Source organism: Hippoglossus hippoglossus, chromosome 12 (genome assembly GCF_009819705.1).
Source record: "Hippoglossus hippoglossus isolate fHipHip1 chromosome 12, fHipHip1.pri, whole genome shotgun sequence".
Lineage (NCBI taxonomy): Eukaryota > Metazoa > Chordata > Actinopteri > Pleuronectiformes > Pleuronectidae > Hippoglossus > Hippoglossus hippoglossus.
Window position 1 is genome coordinate 14,423,400 of NC_047162.1, and position 21,615 is coordinate 14,445,014.

At 40.5% G+C, this 21,615-nt stretch overlaps 3 protein-coding genes across 4 annotated transcripts; 1 reads left to right on the forward strand and 2 right to left on the reverse strand.

The window, feature by feature from the left end:
• The first annotated feature begins 9,093 nt into the window (after window positions 1-9,093).
• On the forward strand, window positions 9,094-13,313 carry LOC117771648 (ubiquitin-conjugating enzyme E2 G1-like). The gene is made up of 6 exons (XM_034602252.1): window positions 9,094-9,401; window positions 10,334-10,436; window positions 10,522-10,619; window positions 10,946-11,124; window positions 11,608-11,718; window positions 12,241-13,313. The coding sequence occupies exons 1-5, from the start codon at window positions 9,272-9,274 to the stop codon at window positions 11,692-11,694; spliced, it is 597 nt and encodes a 198-aa protein (XP_034458143.1). The 5' UTR covers window positions 9,094-9,271; the 3' UTR covers window positions 11,695-11,718; window positions 12,241-13,313.
• A 243-nt stretch (window positions 13,314-13,556) lies between these two features.
• arpc3 (actin related protein 2/3 complex, subunit 3) lies at window positions 13,557-17,064 on the reverse strand. The gene is made up of 7 exons (XM_034602250.1): window positions 16,910-17,064; window positions 16,409-16,508; window positions 15,596-15,672; window positions 15,206-15,274; window positions 14,827-14,953; window positions 14,333-14,427; window positions 13,557-13,794 (listed from the first exon to the last, which is right to left on the reverse strand). The coding sequence occupies exons 1-7, from the start codon at window positions 16,913-16,915 to the stop codon at window positions 13,732-13,734; spliced, it is 537 nt and encodes a 178-aa protein (XP_034458141.1). The 5' UTR covers window positions 16,916-17,064; the 3' UTR covers window positions 13,557-13,731.
• Window positions 17,065-17,982: 918 nt separating this feature from the next.
• On the reverse strand, window positions 17,983-21,058 carry gpn3 (GPN-loop GTPase 3). 2 transcript variants are annotated; one of them, XM_034602247.1, is made up of 8 exons: window positions 20,895-21,058; window positions 20,000-20,108; window positions 19,213-19,380; window positions 18,928-19,052; window positions 18,713-18,828; window positions 18,512-18,608; window positions 18,295-18,423; window positions 17,983-18,174 (listed from the first exon to the last, which is right to left on the reverse strand). In XM_034602247.1, exons 1-8 carry the CDS (start codon window positions 20,940-20,942, stop codon window positions 18,109-18,111), a joined length of 858 nt encoding a protein of 285 aa, XP_034458138.1. In that variant the 5' UTR covers window positions 20,943-21,058; the 3' UTR covers window positions 17,983-18,108. The 2 variants fall into 2 exon arrangements, with proteins under 2 accessions (XP_034458138.1, XP_034458139.1); XM_034602248.1 differs by having other exon boundaries at window positions 20,900-21,050.
• Between the last annotated feature and the right edge of the window lie 557 nt (window positions 21,059-21,615).

Consider the following 21,615-nt stretch of genomic DNA (forward strand, 5'->3'; position numbering starts at 1 on the left):
TTAGAGCTGGATGCTATTGGCCCTAATAATGAATAATTACTTTTAATTGGAAGATAATGAGCCTGTGAGCCCTGACCCAGGGTAAATCAGTCTAATGTGGAGTCTACATTTTCAGAATAAAAGCACAGCCTGTGTCTTTGAGAGTTGTTTTTCGAGAATCCCCCCAGATGATCTGAAAGTTTGTGGGACAAAGACGGTGATGTGCTTATCTCCCACGTTTACTTCACAGGAATCACTGGCGGTTGCAGACGTGCTGCTCTCTGGTGTGTTAGTCTGCACAGATTACACACACAGAGCTGCACGCTCAGCAATCTTCTCTGCGTGGATAGATTATAAAAGTAAAAAGAGGTAAATACACGAGGTAAACTGTCAAAACATTCACTTCCCAAAAGTTGCAACATGTAATTTTAAACTCCTCCAAAGCAGAAGATACAGGAGCATCCCCTCGTAAATGTGAGTCACACTGCCATCTATTGAAAGGCAGCATCAACCAACAATTACTATAAAGCATTCAACCTTTTAAATATTAAAATGTCTTCAGTATTGTTCCTTTAATTAATCTATACATCGTGCAAATGCCACATTCTGTCATTTTAAGTTTAATTTATATGAATTCCCCTTCTCCATTGACAGATGTGGCTCTAAAACTGTGACTGCACTTCAGTTTATGTATATATGTATTTATTCTGGGTATTCTTAGACATGTCTATTTCCTCTGCTGGACAGTGAGTGGTGAGGGCGGGGGCCCATAAGCCCAATAAATTAATTCCACCTTTACAGTAGCCTATGTATAATTTCCCAGAGGAAATTAGATTCCTTAAATAAACCACCTCCGAAGCTAAAAACAACAAATGAGCCAATCTGATGCTGTTGGAGAGATGTGGGTATTTTATTAAAGATAATGGCTTTTACATGAGCCGCCGCAACGTGGCTCGGGCTGACTGATGACTGTTTGGGTGTTTGCGTTCGTGGCTGTGATAAAGGGCCGAGTCAATATAGACGTGACATTATAATCAGTCTTACGTGAAAGAAGATTATTAGCCCAAATGTCTCGTGAGCGGCACTCATGGGAGGACGACGGTGGGAAGAGTGTAGAAACACTGTTTTTTTAATTGATTAGAATGTGCTCTAGTTTTTGTAAAAAGTCCCAGTGATAAGCTTTGTCTCAGATGGATGTGAAATGACGGTAATGCGACACTACGCCTCTCAGTTAAGGAGCAGAATGATGATGATTCGTATAAGAGGACGTGAGTGTGTTATATGGGGAACAGAGAACCAGGGAGCAGCCGAGGTAAAGCTACAGTCTCCCTCCACGGGCCTGAAAGAATCAATCACTTATATATAGCCCCTTCCCTGATGTCTTGCCTTTTAATGATCCGCTGAAGTTAAAAATCAAACGGTCTTCACAACCAATCATTGTCTGCCATAAATTATTCCCGACCAATATACTTGTGCTGCATTTCAGGAGGTTCTCTCTTTTGACAACAAACCGAGGTACAGTTTTGTAAATGAACAATCAATATGAGTAAAACATATTGAAATCAAATGTATTTATATTCTAGGCTCATCAGAGTGATACTGTTTGAACATCACAAACTAAATATATTGGCCATAGGCTGGTTCCTGCATTGACCACGCCCACTAGAGGGAGCACCTCATACCTCACGTCCTGCTGCAGCTGTATATAAATAATACAATATGGAATATATGTGCACAACATAAATATATTCAGTGTTGTGTCAAGCTTTTAGGTATTAAACTAAAGTGGGGATACTTTCAAGTAATACTACAGGGATTTTGATTTATCAATAAGCTTTACCCAAACTGCAGTACACACACACACACACACACACACACACACACACACACACACACACACACACACACACACACACACACACACACACACACACACACACACACACAAAAGACATAAGTAAGTAGAGTGGCACTCAGTATCCACCAAGGCCCAACAGTCCCCTCATGAAATCTCATTTAAATTCACAAGATCCAGATTTTTAAATTCCACACACTCAAAGATATCAGTCCCCTAAAAGTGTCTGATTATTTTCATCGAGATCTGTGAATTCTTCTCAAAACATCAGTAGAAATGTTGAAAAACGTTGATACCAAAATTGTATTGGCACTTTCCTGACCTATAACATCCGACCACCAGGTTTCATAGTAAATCGTCGAATAGTTTTTTGCATAATCACAATAATAATAACAGACAAACAGACTGAAACACAATAAGCAGATGAAATCATTACCTGGAGGTAATTTTCCATAATTTAATGCAAACAATTTTGAATCTGAAAATGGAAAACAAATGACAAAAATTAATGAATAACTTTACCATTTAAGTATTCAAGGAATGTATCTGGAGGCTGAGACGTCTCACACACAAATGCAAAAACCACAACACAAATGCAAAAGCCACACAAAGGAAACAATGTCAAGTGAGCGACAATGAAACAAGTAATTTGCTGTGATCTGTTCATGGACGTGTGCGTCAGGGGAACTTGTCGTTTGTCAAACCTGCTCAACCCAGACAAATGAGATGCGGCACAAAAAACGAAAAACACAAAGTTTTCACTTTGACCTTTTCGCTGCTCCAATCCCCTGAACCATAGCACCTCAAACAAATGCCATTACCAGTAGTTAAAGTTCAAATGAAACACATTCCACGCTCTCAACACAGGCCGTCGGTTCAATAAATTATGATAAATTCACCGAATAAGGCCAAAGGAATTAGTTCATATCGATCGGCTTTTATGGGCAAAAGAAATAGAGGCTGTAATTGTCATCACTGGTAGATGTGGTTAACAAACACTGCTGGAGGAAAAGTCAAAGGGTCACAGGAATCGATAGGTTTTCCTGTCGCCGGCGCTTGAACGTGTGCAGCAGACGTAACGCTGATAGTTACCACATGCCGTCTGTGTGTCAGAGACTTGAGAGCGTCTCTCTGCACTTCACAGCCTCCATCAAAATGTTTTTAATTACCTCACTAAATAATAACATGTTCAACGTCCTCTGTTCTCCAGACAAAAATACTCACTTGTTTCCAGGCAGCGAATCCTCGTGACCCTTTTCACAGTCTCAAGGGAGAGAGAGAGAGAAATCCCACCGGCTCTCAGCGCAATAGTAGTAACAACCTTTTCGCTAATTGCTTTAGCGCCTTGACAGTGACTTTATACCACCGCCACACTATTTTAGTTTCATGTGTGGGAGTAAATTTCTCTCCAGCCCTTTTCCACCAGTCTGAATTGTATTGTATTAATGTAATAACTTGTAATTATGATGCAGAAGGTGGAGGATCATTATAACGTAGCGTTTTTCAGAGTTTTAAAAAATCCTTTTGGCTCAATTCAATTTTATGTCTCGCTCCAAATCCAAATATACATTATCTCACACTTTTTTCGTGTTTTTTATTCTGTGTGCAAATCCTTCTCTGGGTCATAGAAACTAATTTGTGGACACGGTTTGATCAACTGAGATTTCTGCAGTTACGATTAAAACACGTCAGAAACCCACGGGGTCCGATTCACAGACATGCAGGCAGCATCGTGGGTCTGTGGATTAGCTTTGATCACATTTTCATTGATGATGGATCCATCGATGTCGAGTAGCACTTGAATCAGAGCCGCTGGTCCACCTGGACTCTTCTTATCAACAGCTGTGCCCGAGGCCCAAACTTGTGTTTACCTCAAATCCCTTTCAACGTTCAAAGATGCGGTTCTGCCGACCAAGTCCAGAGAGCTACACACTCCAGGAGCTCCAGACTAACTCCATTGTGTTTAGAGATTTCTAGACTTATCAGAATAAACAATGCAGAAAAACACTTTTGACACACTTGGATATGATGTCATTACATAGTTTTTTCCATATGAAATTGTAGTTTGTTATCATTATGTTAGATGTTTACCATGCAGAACAAGTTGTGTATTTATGTCTACATTCATATAGAGAAAAAGTTTGTTACCTCTATTTAAGTTCTATTTATTTGGTTGTATTTGTGTCGTCTTATTTATAATAAAATATCAAGACAATATCGTTATCATTCAATGGTTTAATAACAAGGAATCATTGTCACTTTCTAATATACAATCTAACATATAATAAAAAAAATGTCTGAACAGTATATACTGGTATCGGAAATCTGTACAGGCATTGGCCTCACAAAAATCCATATCAGTTGTGCTCTAGTTTCTAAGCTATAGTAAATAAAAAATGACTTTATTGTGAAGTGGTCCTTTCTGTGACAGGATTCTCTCCTTTTTTCTCACATGAACTCTCATTGACATTTAAGTGAAAATACAGGTATTATATTTCTTGGCTTCAATCACACTTCAAGGCCACTTCTGAAGTCGTCTAATCTCCCGTTTCATAGTAAACTCTCAAGTGAAGAGGTCCAAGTCAGCAACTCACTCACTTTCTGGCTTTAGAGAGCATCAATAGCAGACTCCAATGTGGTTTCGACCTCAGAGCAGCAGTGAGACAGATCTAATCAATGCAACAAATTACCTGCTATTAGCCACTGGCCGGGGTTCTGTATCCCTCCTGCCTCTGGGTTCAGTGCAGCCTCTGGTAATATGCACAGAGGTAAATGCACCAGCATCGATGCACTCTGTCATTCCCTAATGACACAGTGTTTAATGGCCACATTACTTCATACAAATAAGACTGTCATATATACAGTATGTATAGTCTCATACAAGTGGTATTGTTAGCGCTCGGAGTTAAGACCACATTTCCCAGAAGGCTCATTACATTCTGTTGTCAAATAGATGTTGCCACGGTGCTGCCCTGGAGTTTCTGTGTGTCTTTATTTCTCTATTGCAACAGAGAAACGTAATTTGAAGAGACTTTTTTAAAATCTTCACATGTTACAGATTGAGGTAAATAAATGGTGAAAGCTGATAAAGGACAAACGTGCTTCAGTGCTGTGCTATTGTTAAATAAAAGCTCAGCTGATGGCTACAGTCCCGGCAGCATAAAAACAACAATATGCAACTTTATTAACTTTAAAATAGCAGCTCTAAAATGAGTTTATTGGCACAAACTTGATTTATAGGTAAGCCAATTTTAAATAATTCTGTAGCTGGTTAGCTGTAATAAGCTATTGATTCCGCCTACACCTTTTTTAGCCTACAGATATATTTGTTTTGCTCAGTTTATTTTTTCTCTATTGTTTTGTACAAAATTTCTTGTGGAGATTGAATATGTGGACCAAAATAAGCTGAATAAAGGAATTAATGGTGCCACTGTCGTTCCCACCCCTCACCCTGAACGTGGGTTCTTCCTGTGAGAAGTGTGGAACTGACCAGAATAATGCTGAAACGTAAATCAGTTAAAAAAGACTTGGAAGTCATTAAAAACCACGTTAATCTCCAATATTCAGCGAGGAAACTTTTAAAATATGAAGAATTCCAAACAGAGTTTAATGGATTTGCTACAGCAGCAGCTCTTCTGGTACAGGAAGCCGGGGATCATGGGTAATATCCAAGGTTCAGTTTCAGTTCAGTGAGTGGGACCACGCAGGCAGAGCTCCAGAGGGTTACCCACATCAAGAGGGGTTACCTGTTCAAATCCTGGGTCAGGCCGGGGTTCTTTCTGTGTGGAGTTTGCATGTTCTCCCTGTGTCTGTGTGGAGTTTGTCCAGGTACTCCGGCCTTCTCCCACTGTCCAAAGATGTGGATGGTTGCTGGTGTCTGTATGTTGGCTGTGCGATACACTGGTGACCCAGACGCCACCTCCCCCTCCTCAAAAGGATAGATAAATGATAGATGGATGAAAAGAGTGCACCAGTTTACGACCGGGAGAAGGGTTCATACCAAGCACATGTCAGTTTCGGTCAGTTGCACTTTGATCAAGGGATTGACCGATTGCAGTAAATGGTGATACAGCCCGGAGGAAACCTTCTGCTTCTCCTGTGAGCTCTCAACACTCATCATAAAGTTGACTTAAATCAACTGCACCAAAACATTTGCTGATAAGGAGGCAGCTGGAGTGTGAAGAGGAGCCGCTGCAGCAAAAAGCATGAAGAAGAGTAATAGTGAGACAGGTCAGGTTAGATATTGAACTTGGTTGGATGTTAGTCAGCTGATCGGCAAACAAGTGGAGGATCAGCTGACACAATCAGCTAATGCAAGTTAACTGATTTTTAAACCTCATCATGCATCAAACAGAGGAATCTAAACATCCCCCCCTCGCCCTCTTTCAAATGTCTGAGGTCTGCAGAAGTTGTGTGGGAGGGAGCCGTCGCAAAGAGCTTTTCCTGAGTGAGTGTGACAGCAGCATGTGTGTGTGTGTGTGTGTGTGTGTGTGTGTGTGTGTGTGTGTGTGTGTGTGTGTGTGTGTGTGTGTGTGTGTGCAGGTAAATACCACCTTCAAGACCAACCCAAGTAGAAACTCCTCCTGATACATTTTTCATTAAAAGATGGTCTTTGCTCTGCATTTATGATGGGCGCCTGTGGGCAAAAAAACAGACAAGTCGGTAAAAGACCTGAGGTGACTGGAGCGCCGGATGAAGGAGCAGAGACGTTCCCGGATGAGTCAGAGGTTGTTGCAGGGAAGCTGTGCAAATATATGATGGGAAATACAGAGGGCTTTGTCAGGGGAGACGTACAGACGAGAGAGAGAGAGAGACACTGTCAGGGTGCAAATTAATTCAAGGCAAAGTCACTTCAGGTGGGTATGATGTATATATTTTGTGAATTTTGCCTCCAAAAAGGCAAAGAATCAAACAATGTGTTGATATTTTTGAGGATAAACTGGGATTTAACATGTTGTTTGCGCCACAATATGGACGAATGAAAGTTGTGATAATGCAGATGGTGCAGGAATAAATTCAAGGTTGGTTGAAGAAGGATATTACAATGCAAGATAGTTAGATGATAGACAGACAGACAGACAAGATAGATACGATAAGATAGATCTGTACGATAGATATGAAAGATATGACAGCTAGATAAGATATAATAACTATGATAGATTCAATATGATTTGATAGATTGGATTCGATTTCAATAGATCCGATAGCAAAGATACAATAGAAAAGATATAGATAGGATAGATTAGATATATAAGATTTGATGGGATTCGATATACATAAGATACAATAAATATGATAGATTCAAAACGATTCGATAGATAGATTAGATTTTTACAAATTGATATATGGAAGCTTTTGAGGACAGACCAGAGTACGACAAGTGACACCACAGCACAGGTATCTTCTTCGGGTGATATAATGAGGCCGATAACCTTTAATGAAGCTTGAAAATGTTATAGAGCTTTTAATATTGAAACGCAATTGTGCATACTTTGGTATTTTTAGAGTTTTTTTGATAGGGGAAGCTTTAAAAGTGTTGTAAAGGAGCAAAGTGAGATGAGGTGGATTTGAAAGCTGCTCACAGGGAATAAAGCAACAAAGAGGTGGCAGAGGAAGTCGGAGATGGAGGATGGAGCACAGGGTGTGTTTGTACTCAGAAGGGAACTGATTTTGAAGATAAGTGATGAGATGATAAAGAGAATCAGGACTGGGGTAATTTTTTTTATAGGCCATATCCAGTTTAGCTCAGCTTGAGAAACACGAATGACTTAATCATGCTTAGAATATAGGTTAGAGAGGATGAGAGACCTCTAAAGTATTCAAACACTTCACACACTTATTACTCTGATTGTTGAAAATCGAATATGAAATCTACCATATAACTTTTTCCACGTAACCTAAGATTTTGGAGCCTGGCTGTGGGGATTTGCTCCCACATGCAGCCACAGGAGCGTCAGTGAGGTTGAGCCGTGATGTTGAATGATAAGACCTGAGAGGTAATCAGTGTTCATTCATCCCAGAGGAGCTGGATGGGGCCGAGGTCAGAGCTCTGTGCACGATAGCAAGAACTTTTCAACTACTTAAATTTCAAATGCATCTGATTTGTTGCAGTTTCCTCTTCAAAATATTTGTGTGAATGTAATTTCCCCATGTGGTGATTTAAATGCTTCTTAACACTACAGGGGGAAGTTACTGTGGTGAGAACATATGTAAGTAAGTTGTCAAAGTTAAATTTAAACTTAAATATACAGGTAATGTGAATGTTGTTCTTATATTTACACATTTTCTACAATTCTAAAATACTGGGTGATTGATCTCTGGATGCGAGGTGGTTCTCAAACTGGGATCTGCAAAAATTCTCCATGTTCATCCACTAAAATGATCATGCTATACTCTGTGAACATGGTGAAAGTGTTTTTAATACATGTCTAAAATCTTTCTATGGCATTTGTCTTGTGTTGTTTAATCAATTAATCAACTCAACGGCACATTTCAAACAAATTAAATGCAATTTAACGTACTTTACAGGTGATTGACTAAACATAGGATGTTGAAATAATAAAGAATAATAATAATATAAAATTAGACATTCAGATTTAGGGACCTTTCCATGTCAAAGCAGTCAATAATAGAATATACAACAAGGAAAGAAAGAAAGAGAGTTAAGATACTAAGCTAAGAATGTTTAGATGGTAAAATAAGTAATAATGATAAACAATAAAAGTTTAGTAAACCAACATGGAATTAAAAAAAAGTAATGATTAAAAAAATAAATATGAACAATGAGGATAAAATAAACTTATGAAATACTACATTAGTGGAATTTCAATTTTCGTTTAAAAATATAAACTTTGTTCCTTATAAAAGAATAAGATCCTTTTAAAATCATTATGAAAACAAACATGTGACGAGTGTAAACTGTGATGTGTGTTCCACCTTTAGTCTTACTCAGCAATTGTAAAGGGTAAAAGTATAAAACAATAGTCAAACTATTTCCAGGGGACACACGAGGGGCCCCAGGAATATCTCCTACCTTGTAGTACTCGTACTTACCGGTTGAGGCAGTAGTGCACGAATGGTGGGAGACACTACTGCGAAAACAACACGAACAAGAAAAGTTACCAGTGCCCATTGGATTATTGGTACCCTAAGATTAGTCTGACAGGCATCACTGCCCTGACTGTGTGAGACACAAAGTCCAACTCTTTAGTTACGATTAAAACTCCTGTATTTCACACGTGTTACTCCTTGGACTGCATTGAAGTCACTGTTTCATTTAAGAGGTTTAAAACGTCGAGGATAGTGCACATCCTGTGAGCCACGTCTGCCTGGCAGGTCGCGCCGCGGGTGAAACTCCCCCCCTGTGTGGTCTCTTGACTCATGTTGTTGCTGTGACTGAGACTCAGGAGGAAACGTGACGTTTCTCTTCATCTTCACATGTTTTACTTTCCCCGCGTTGACAGTTCGAGTCAGTTCGCGGAAACCCACACGAAGTACAACTCCCAGCACGCGCCCGGCGACAGCATGACGGAACAGTCCTCGTTGTTACTGCGCAAACAACTAGGGGGTGAGTTAGCAATGCTAACTGTTGATACCGGGAAGCTAAAGCTGCTCCGCGGTCCTTTTTGCTTTTGCTTTTTGTCCAACACACGTTGTTGGTCCGTGGTTGTGTCACGTTGTGTCACCTTTTGTCGCGCACAAATGTCAGCGGGAACAGAGTTAAACGACACGTGTTCCGTTAGCGTGTCACACAGCTGTTAGCCGAGGTGTTGCGCAACAACCCCTCAATGTGCTCAGTTTCCCTCAGTGTAACACACACCGCCGGGATTTGTGTCGTCAACAATTTTTTTTTTCCACCACACAACAACATCGACTCCCTTTGACGCAGATTCACCTCGTGCGGTTACGATGATCTCATTTTTAATGGGTTTGTGAAGAGGGATAGTTCACCGGAAAAGGGAAATTCACTCATTAGCCACTCGCCACTCTTGCAGATGGAGGGTGGGCGAAGTGTTTTGAGTCCACAACACACTTCTGGAGTCTCTGGGGTAAACAGTGTTGCAACCTAATCAAATGCAATTGAAGTAAATGGCGACCAAAGCTTCAGACGTCATAAAACAACATAATTAAAACCCACAAGATGCCTCCATCCGGCTCCTGTGATGTCATCCGAGTGTCCGGAAGCCCCGACATTCAAATTCAACTCGAAACAGCCTCATTTACACCTTGTTTCCAGCCCAAATGTCCTCTGTGATCCACACATGAACACGGCTCCGGAGGATAACAGGGGGCATTTAGGCTAAAACATGATGTAAATGACTGTTGTCACCATTTACTTCCATTTTTATTGGATTTGGCTGCAACTCTGTTTACCCCTGAAACTCCAGAAGTGTTCAAACACTTCCCCCACCCTCCATCGGCACAGTGGTTAGAAGATGATGAGTGCATTTACATTTTCCAGTGAACTATCCCTTTTAAATCAGATGATTTGTATTTCAGAGCTCAACAAGAACCCAGTGGAAGGCTTCTCTGCGGGTCTGGTCGATGATGACGACATCTATCAGTGGGAGGTGGTCGTCATTGGGCCTCAGGACACATTATTGTAAGAGGCCTCACCCATAAAGTAACTTTGTCCTTTGTTCCCCCCCAGTGCAAAACTCTAACACCAGCATCTTTCTCCTTTGCAGCGAGGGAGGTTTCTTCAAGGCCACGTTAACCTTTCCCAGGGACTATCCTCACAGGCCTCCCAAGATGAAGTTTGTCACAGAGATCTGGCATCCGAATGGTGAGTGCAAACCGTCCAGACCCCTGTGTCCCCAAATTATTCAATCAACTCGGTAAGTGAGTAAATACTGATTCTGCTTGAAGTGTATATAAGCACTCTTAACCCCCCAAAACAGAATGCACCCCTTGCTGGAAGTTTTCACCTATTGTGTGACAGAAGTAGCTTAACATGATTTTGAGAGTCTCTCATTTAGCTGCTTCATTCAGTGCATTAGGTTTAATCCCTCTGACTTCTTTTCAAATTTAAAGCCACATCATATAATCTTTAATCTTGTGCTTAAGTGCAAACATGTCAGTAATCTTATTGTCTACTTGTTTTTCTCCCAGTGGCCAAAAATGGTGATGTTTGCATCTCAATCCTGCACGAACCTGGTGAGGACAAGTATGGCTATGAGAAGCCTGAGGAGCGCTGGCTGCCCATCCATACGGTGGAGACCATAATGATCAGTGTTATATCCATGTTGGCCGACCCCAATGGAGACTCTCCTGCCAATGTAGATGCAGCTGTAAGTGTTAACTCTAACTTGGTTTGTTTTCAGTGATGTGTGTGTGTGTGTGCAGCAGTCTTGTGTATTTGTTTAAAAAACCTTAAATCTGTAGAAACACAGGTAAAATTATTCTAATCTATGAGTTTATGGATTATGAACTGTGTGTGTGCAGATGAAGTGTACAAACACATCAAATGACTCTTGAGTTATCATTCAGTTTAGTCTGTCTTTTCTAATGGAAATCCCAACACGTAGGCTGAGTGATGTGGGTCGATGCCAGGGCAGATCACCACCTTTCAGGCCTAGCTGAGTTTTCATTGGGTTAAAAGGGGCTTATCTTCTTATTCAGGGGGGGGGCTGCCTGGAGTCAGAAGAAGGTGATGGTTCTAACTCGCGTTTGAAGTCAAGTAAACATCTGTCAGCTGTGCTTCTAAGCGTTTTGTGCAAAAGGCTTTAACCAAGTAGCAAAATGAAATGATTGAGTTTTTGTTTGTGCTGCAGAAAGAGTGGAGGGACGATCCTGCTGGAGTTTTTAAGAAAAAAGTGGCCCGGTGTGTGCGGAGGAGTCAAGAGATGGCTTTTGATTAAAGCCTCACTCCAGACATCAACACAGTAAGTACAACCACACAAACCGATATTTTCTCTGCATCAGGACACATTTAAAGGGGGGGGGATGTTTTTTCCCCACTCTCAACATGAAGATATGTTTATTCTGAGAAACCTCAACAGCATTTGTGACTCAGCTGAAATCCAGCCGGAGTATTTCCATGATGAAAAATACCTGCACAGTTTTCGTTCGATCATGCTCTCAAGTAGCACCAAATGTCAGGAGTTTATAGGGCTGTTGAGGTATAACACATTATGCATAAACTTTCATTGATAGTTAACTTGTTTTTATACGTACCCTGCATCAGAATTTCTCCTGTAAATGTGTCTTAATCGAATCTTAATCCTGATGCAGAGAAAAGATCAGTGGTAAATCTATCACATTTATTTTGGACCTGTGAAGAAATGAGTGAAATCTGAGAATGTACTGTTGCTGCTCACCTATGTGATGTCTCCTTATAAAACCATGTACTTGTGCTACAGTTTTACACAATTCTGACCTAACCTGAGATGTATGTTTTGTTTCAGGTTAGAACTCTACAGGGTATTTGACAACTGGTTACACTTAAGTCAGCGGAATGATCGTGGAACACAATTTTACCAACATCAGTCAACCCACAGAAGAGAGAGACTCGCTGGAAGAAGAAAATAAATTACAAACCCATGTATAGTTGAGTACCATCAGCTTTTTTTTTTTTTTGAGCCGTCACCTATTTGTCTGTTCATTTTTGTCTTGCAGTTTGAGAGTTGTTATTTATAAATGCTGCCAAAAAAGTTCCCATTTTTACTTTTCATTGTTCCTTCCCCCAAAGGGACGAGATCGACTTTCTGTTCAAGAATCAGTGTTTCACTCACAGGAAGATAAATTAAACAGGCTATCACCTCTTTATGTGCATACTTAAGGGGTAAAAGTAAAATCCTGTGTGATTAATGCACCATTTCCACACTTATTTACTTTATATGAACCTATTTATTTAGACTGCGACTATTTTGAGATGCGTATCATCTGTTTTGAGTCTTTTTAGTTTTATTTTCAACCTGCCACACTGAGCCATCCAGTCTATTGTTTAACAATGGATGTATGTCGTTCTGGAGCATTTGCAGTCAAGATGGAGTTACAGACACTGGCTTTTCTTTCCTGCACATTTAAGAGGTTTTTTTCCCTGAGGGGGGAAATAATCATCCATCGCTGCCTTAACTTTGATTGCCAAGAAAGGAAGGAAACCTGTTTTCAATAAAAACTGCACCTGACGGCTTGTTTTAAAGGCAGATAAACTCTTATGGACAAACCAAAGACAACACACCAATAAATACCTTTTGTAATGAACATGCTACATTTTTACCTTTTGTAAATATAAACTATTTGTCCTTGAGATTGCACATGAAGATGCAGAGGCGGTGTTGTCGTAGTTCGGTGGCACTTCAAACAGCACCCATGAAATGATCTCCCGATCGAGTGGCTCATCAGGGCTGAACAGTAGTAATAACATATTTTTTATGGCTAATAAGGAACCTCATTTGATGGGTATGTGGAGGTGTGCAGGTTAATCAATGTTAAGATTGTGAAAACAAGAAATAAAGCTCAATGTGGACATTGTTGACCCATTTGTTGAGATGTTTTTAATCACTTCCAATATATAACTGGCTCTTAATTTGAGGATCTGAGAGAAAATTAGACACACTTCCCCTAAACGGCTGTTTCCAGGCTTAGGGAAATCAGGCCTGCGACAGGAAACTGACTAATCACAGCTGTATGTGTGTAAATCTCACTGAAATACAACTTCTCTCAGAGGTCATCAAGTCTTTATGATGTGAAGTGCAATAAGAACAAAACCAGACTCACATTACTTTCCAATCTGTGATTTAATGAATCAAGCACCAGCTCAATATGATCAACATCCAGACAAAGACACAATCTTGAACTCAATGAGTATAAAATCTTTTTTTTAGCAACATAAACCCCCCCCCCACCCCAGAAAAAATCCACCCATGTTGCAGAAACTGCAGATCCTGAGTTGCTCACTGTCCAGGAGCGGAGAGACTTTTGTTCATGAACTGCTTCTTGACGAAACACACCCACCACTGAAAGAAACAAAACTCGTGTTAGGAAACTGTTTCACTGACATAATCTGTGTGAAGAATAAAAAAGACACACAGCTCCTCAGTCACAAGACAACTGAATACAGTGTTTTAGATCAGATTTACTCCAGTACCGCTGGAGATCAAGTCACTTGTCTTGTGTGTTAATGGGTCCAATATTTTCTACACTATGTCAGAGCGAATCATTAATTGTCTGGTCAGCTAGACTCTGTTGTGCTGATAAAACAAATTTAATGTGGTATAGAAAGGCAAAAACAGCCTAAATAGACTGGGACTCAAAAGAGCAACCCACATTTAATTGTTGAACCTTGTAGGGTAAGCTGTAGACTAATTTTCTGGAATTTCCTTTCTGGTTTCCTTGTTGAACGTTACAACAGCAAAACTGAAAGCTGTTAACTCGGTACATTCTGGACAAAGGTTACATTTGCCCTGATACTTTAAAACAGGAAAAGTAGGTCAGAGCTAATGTGACAGGTGTTATCTGGTGCATATAAATCTGTAAGGGTGTTGCTGGACTCACCTTGCTGGGTTTGTCTGTCTGGGGGTCAAACACACGATCACACAGCCGTAAGCCGGTCTCCTGGCGGATCTGCTGCAGGTACGCCCTCATGGTCTCTGAAGAAGTTATACAACATTCATTACTGCTATGTCACAGCTGGGAAAGGAGACCTCGGGTACTTGCTTACATTGTTTTCTACCCGTATTATATTCTTAACTTCACAGGAAAAAAGGTGCCAGTAAAAACAGAAGGGGAAGCCACACAAGCATGAAACAACACTTCAAGCCTCAGATCCTTAAATCTGATGAGGCTTTGGTCAGCGTTGCTATTTTCGGCTTGATGTACTCCTCGGCCAAAATTTGCTGAAATTTAAGAAGGGGACAGGGGAACTGGCTCTGATGCAGAGTATAGAGTAGAGAAACAGTGTAAATAGACCACAAGACGAAATACTGGAAATAAGGTGCAGTATCTAGACTCTTGCTTTTTGTTTTTGGTGTAATTGTGCTTGTTCTTACCTTCCTCCTGCTTGTTCGTAGGTTTTAGATACATAGCATTAAGAGGGAATCCGGGTTCTCCAGGGATGGGAAAGTTAGTGATGCCCAGAGTGTACATCTCCTTCTCTCCCTGACCCCTGGAGCTGCACTGTAAAGAGACAAAGCAGAGGCGGGGGAAATCACTAAATAAATAAATGGCTCATCTGTTTTACTTACAACCATTTAAATAGCTGCTAATTCCTTACTCGTGTGCAAGGAAAAACAATTCAGATTCTACTCATTTAATGGCTCTTTAATAACCATCTGTTTTAGCCCTTAGAGGCTCCACAGCCTTTGGTTGATTTGTTATTGCACATATTACAATTAATGAAACGCAAACAACAAACGTAACACATCCTACCTTCTGTAGCCTCTTCAGGCACTCGGAGATGTAGAGCGTGACGTAGATCAGCGTCCTGTCGGCCTCGTTCTGACAGGAATGAATACACACACGTTTTGATTAGGACACTTTCAGTCATGTCGTGACAGTGAGAGGCTGCATAGTTTAAATCCTGAGCAGCTATGCAGCGCTGAGGGGGATGAGAAGAAACAAGCTGGGGCATGTGGAGGAACGAAGAGCACAGCTGCCCCATGATGGGGAGGAGAAGAAAATACACACAGGAACGAGAACACTAGTGAGGCAGTGCTCCTCGCATTCATATCTTTAATGTTAAACGTACACACATGTATAATACTTGGGTCGTATTAGATGAGGGATAAAGGCTGTTACGGGTGATAGTAAATGTCCTACCTTGATTTCATAGTTCTTAAAGAAAACATTGGCTTTGAAGTAGTAGAGGGCCTCGTCGATGATGTCCGACTCTACGCCTGAAATGAGACACAAAAATGTATGCACAAGATTAAGTCAAGAGTTTACAGAGTGTTTCACAATGTGTTGTGAATACAAAGTGTTGTTTCGCAGGAGGAGGCGATGCTGTCATCTGGGTTTGTCTGTTATTTAGCAGCATTACACAAAACCTACAGGACGGATTACGATGGAAGTTAATGAAAGAATACAATATGGGTAAGGGTAGAACTTATTACATTTTTTATTAAGGAACCGGATCAGGGGTAGATCCAGGAATCTTTTTTTCACTTTATTTAACATGCAACTACAAAGCGGCATATTCTGGTCCTGGTTATTTTTGCTTTATTTAAAATATAGTTTCTTACTGTACCGTATCGTACCCTACAGTATCGTATAGTACCATATCGTATTATATCATATACATCATGACCACAATATCATGGTTCGACAAATTCTTTGTAAATTATTACGTCTTTAAACATTTCTATGACAAACACTGAAAAGCCTACGTGCACCTAAACGCTTTAAACTTGGATGCCACAGGAAACGTGTGAAGAAGTAAATATTGAGGATGTAATGTTCACACCATTTATGGAAGTGAAGCAGATGCATGTTTCAGGAACCGAGCTGCGTGACACAACAAAGACTTGAACCCCTGCACGAAACTAAAATCCCCTTCAAACATGACGATGAGTGTGTTTCTCCCAGTTTAAGTTGTTGTCTTTACTCTGGATAATAAAAGCACCACATCCTCACCGTCCCCTCGGGCTGGTCCCTTGAACTGGGTTTTGAGGGGGAGCAGAGCCATGTTGCCCACCATCCTGGTGTCAGGGACCATCAGGCTGGAGTGATACGCCTGAAAACACAGAGGAATCAAGTTACTGTCACTGCTAATTTATTAATAATAATAATAATAAAGACTATTTCTGCCAGTTAGCATCGATGACATCTCTGCTGCTCTCGGTAGCACAGCATGCTAACACACACCAGCTGATGTATTCTATACATACGACGCTATGAAGCGTTAGCAGCTAAGTTACGTGAGCTAATGTTTCATTTCCGATGTTACACGCATCGTAAAACTGCGGATAAATGCTAAGGTGGCTAAGCAGCGATGCTAACGAGAGCCGACAGCAGAGCTAGCTCAACACGGAGGGCCTCGTTTCACCCGCCGAGGTGATTGTTCGGTTTGTTTTTTGCTTTAAACTGAACAATAACAGCTTCTGTTTGTCATGTGTCGTGTTTGTGTTTACTCACCGGCATGTTGAGTGATAAACTATCAATCCAACTGCTCAGCGAGAGAAATAGGACGCTGCTTCCGCCTGTCCCACCCTTCAGCTTACAGGAAGTGGACACGTGTCGTGAGGGGGAGCGGCCGCATGGGGGCGCCCTCACAACACACACACACACACACACACTCTCTCTCTCACAAAACACACACACACACTCACACTCTCACACACAACACACACATACTCACTCTCTCTCTCACAAAACACACTCACACTCTCACACAACACACACACTCTCACAAAACACTATCTCACAACACTCTCACAAAGCGTACATACTCACACTCTCACAACACACACAAAACACTATCTCACAAAACACACTCTTTCACAACACTCTCTCTCTCACAAAACACAGTCTCTCTTTCTCTCTCTCTCACAACACACACTCTCTCTCACAAAACACACACACACACTCACACTCTCTCACACAACACACACATACTCACTCTCTCACAAAACACACACACACTCACACTCTCACACAACACACACTCTCACAAAACACTATCTCACAACACTCTCACAAAGCGTACATACTCACTCTCACAACACACACAAAACACTATCTCACAAAACACACTCTTTCACAACACTCTCTCTCACAAAACACAGTCTCTCTTTCTCTCTCTCACACACACACACACACACACACACACTGAAGTTGTATACTTGATGGATTATTTTATTCCAAAATATAAACACATTTAACAACAACTCTTCAAACTTCAGCATCGTCCTGAAACAACATCAGTGGATTCAAATCACATGTTTCTAGAGTCATCGAAGTGGCTCACAAAAACGAAACCCTTTTAAATATATACGACAAAAGATATTTCTCATCTTCGCAGTAAGTCTTTTTTACATTTTCTCTGTGTGCTTTGCAGTCACATGTCCACATTCTCCACTTGGGCTTGATCATCAGCCTCCGAGATGTTTTCTGTCTCCTGTCAAGTCTCTGTTACGTATTAGTTAACCATTATAAATCGGAGATTTAGAGAATAAAGTCATAATGTTATGAGAAAAAGCTCCACTTGCACAAATTATGATTTTATTCTCTATACTCTACACTACATTTTACAACATTATTCACAAAATCTCAGAATTATAATTTTTCTTCGATATGGCACTAACACTCCGTCATCTCTGGAGTGGCGTTTCCCTTCAGCTGTCCCCTTTGCCTTGAAAAATCTCATCAAAATTGAGGTTAGAGGGCTCCTCGTCAGTCTCCTGTGGAAAGGGAGAGAACATGTTATCCCTTAAATATATAGTTCAGAAAGAAAATAATGGCCAATGCTAAGTAATTACATGTTTTTAAATGTCGTGTAGTGGTTTTGTTTGTTTTTTCACCTTTGGCTCCTTGAGTTCCAGGTCCTCTCCGTACTGTATCGAGAAGTCGATGTTTTGCAGCACTATGTTAATACCTTCCTCGTCTGTGCGGTCAAAAGGCAGGAACCTCACCATACTGTAGTCATCGATCTGGACGGACAGGCAGAGACCGTCTTGTTAAAAAATAAATCTTCTCATTCAAAACGAAATCCAGTATGAAATGAAGGTTCTCACTCACCAGGCCACAAATGGCTTGAGTCAGCTTCTTGAACTTTGTGCTTCTGATGCAATCGGAGGAGTCTTCCATCATCGAGTACATATCTGGGTCCAGATATCTAAAGAAGATGCAAAACTTTACTTGGGATGTATGAAAAGAACTTAAGGGGAATCACTGCTGTGGGTTTCAGGAGAATTGATCACACATAATATTGTTACTTACTTTTCAATTTCCTTCTTTGCCTTTGGACTGAGCAGGTCCATTTTAGTCATTATATTTATTTGAGGAATCTCCAATAACACCATGGCACTGAGGGCAGCCATGACTCCAGAGATGAACTGCAGTTAGGGAAGAGGGAAGATTTGCAGCTTCAGGTAAAAAAAAACAAAAAAACCCGACTCAAATAAACAGATGAGGATATTGGAGCGATGCCTTACCTTAAAAGACTCCACCATGAACTGGGAGTCGACCAGAAAGACCCCGCACACCCGAAACTCCCACTGCTGAAGCTGCTCCACCAGCTGCTTCATTACAGGGAGGTGTGTGTACAGTTCAATCTGACCTGCAAAGACAAAGCCACTCGTCAAACCATACTGTGTGTTGGCAGAACAGATGCCCTCCCATTTCTCCACCCATCACCTTCACCTCCTCACACAAAGAGAAGCATGTAACCCCTCAGCCGGCCTTGCACCAGCTTTACCCTCCTCTATCAGGGCATTTACCTGGGCAGTCAAACAAAATGTAGTCATCTTCCACATGACCCAAGCTCTCCTCCAGCCAGTCGAAGTTGTTGGCAAAGTACTCCATGCAGAAGACGAGGCCGCCGTTTGGGCCAAATCTGAGAGAGTCGTCCTCCATCACGTCATCCACCATTATGAGCTCACGGATGTCTGAGGACACAAATAATGGGATTGTCATATAGATTATAACATTTACCCTACAAACACTTGATCCCTCTATCCTGTGATTATGCAACTCTCATCTACTCTGAACATATTTCAATCACAAAGCTTTTAATATACTGTGTTTTATTTTGTGTGTAACGTCATTTTATTTCCCTCTGTTTTCTGCACTGATCACATTTCTATTGTTTCGATTGCTTATTGTCTCATGTGCATTTTTCTGTCTGTGAAGCACTTTGTAACTTTGTTAATAAAAGTCAATTATTATGATTATCCCTGAAATCTGTCTGTATTTCAGTCTAATATATTTTGTATTGTTTAGTACCACTTTGTATGGTTAGATATTTCAGGCTTTGTGTGGTCATACTATGCTGTTCTCTGGCTTAGTGTGCTGTTATACTCTATGTGAAATAACCAGTGTAATAACAGCAAACCACTGATTTAAAATAGACCCAAAACACAATTTAAAGCCATTACAGGGATGTAACAACACAACCTATCTCAATCTTCTCTTTTTACCATGGTCTGCACGTCACTTTATATACAGCTAAGTATTCGTAATGTACTCTAAGTATCACTATGTGAGGTAAAGAAATGCAGTATTCACCTGCCATGACAGGGTAGTCAAAGTGCTCAGCCGCTGGGTCCAGGTTGACCACCTGAACTGAGCGGTTTATTGACCCTGAATGCTGGATCATGGTGGAGCAGTAGGTACTCTGTGATGAAACATAAACACATTAATAATCCATTAATAACTCACTATCAGGCGGACGGGTATTAGAACAGTTTCTACCATCAGGCCAGCAGGTTCCTAAACTTGCAGTCAACTCATGACCAACAACCCTCAGCACATCTGTTTCCCTGCCTGTTGGGAATAACTATACACACACATGTTAAATAACTATACACACACATGTTCAATAACTATACACACACATGTTAAATAACTATACACACACATGTTCAATAACTATACACACACGTTCAATAACTATACACACACATGTTCAAATAACTATACACACACACATGTTCAATAACTATACACACACATGTTCAATAACTATACACACACATGTTCAATAACTATACACACACATGTTCAATAACAATACACACACATGTTCAAATAACTATACACACACATTTGCAATAACTATACACACACACTCCATACTGTTAAAGTTGTTACTTCATTCTCACTGTACCTTAGAATGCATATTGTTTTAGTTTTGTATTGTATTTGTATATTATTGTCTAATAAGCTCCTTCTACCTTGCTTTTATTTTAATTGTAAGGATTCTGATGCTGAGCTGACCTGTTTCTTCTTGTCTTTAATTCTACTGCTGACTCTGTGTCAACTTCCTTATTACAAATAAAACCTGAAGTTGAACTTGGTCTGTGAGGGACACAGATCAGCCTCATGCTTTAGCATAGCATAGCTTTAGCCCACTAGCATAACAATGATTGCAGGGAGTTTACGGGGCCGACTGATGACGCACCTTACCGCTGCCCGCCGGGCCCATCACCAGCTGAGCGAAACGAGGCATTTTGCCTCAGTGAAAAAGTGTCGATGTGAAAATTAAATCTCTTAAATCTTCTTATTGCTGCTGGTGAAATGTGCGATGATGCTACAGCTCTTCTTCTTCTTCTTGTTTGAAGGTACATTGACATCCGTCTTACCTTGTACTGCCGCCACCTACTGACCAGAGTGGGAAACCACATGGACAGATTTGAACAAACACACCAGAACTCATACTGTAAAACATGCTGTAAAACATACTGTACAACATACTGTACAACAAACTGTAAAACATACTGAACAACATACTGTACAACATGCTGTACAACATAATAATAACATACTGTACAACATACTGTACAACATGCTGTACAACAAACTGTAAAACATACTGTACAACATGCTGTACAACATACTGTACAACAAACTGTACAACATGCTGTAAAACATACTTTGCAACATACTGTACAACAAACTGTACAACATGCTGTAAAACATACTGTACAACATACTGTACAACAAACTGTAAAACATACTGTACAACATACTGTACAACATACTGTACAACATGCTGAACAGCATGCTGTAAAACATACTGTACAACATACTGTACAACATGCTGAACAACATGCTGTAAAACATACTGTACAACATACTGTACAACATACTGTACAACAAACTGTAAAACATACTGAACAACA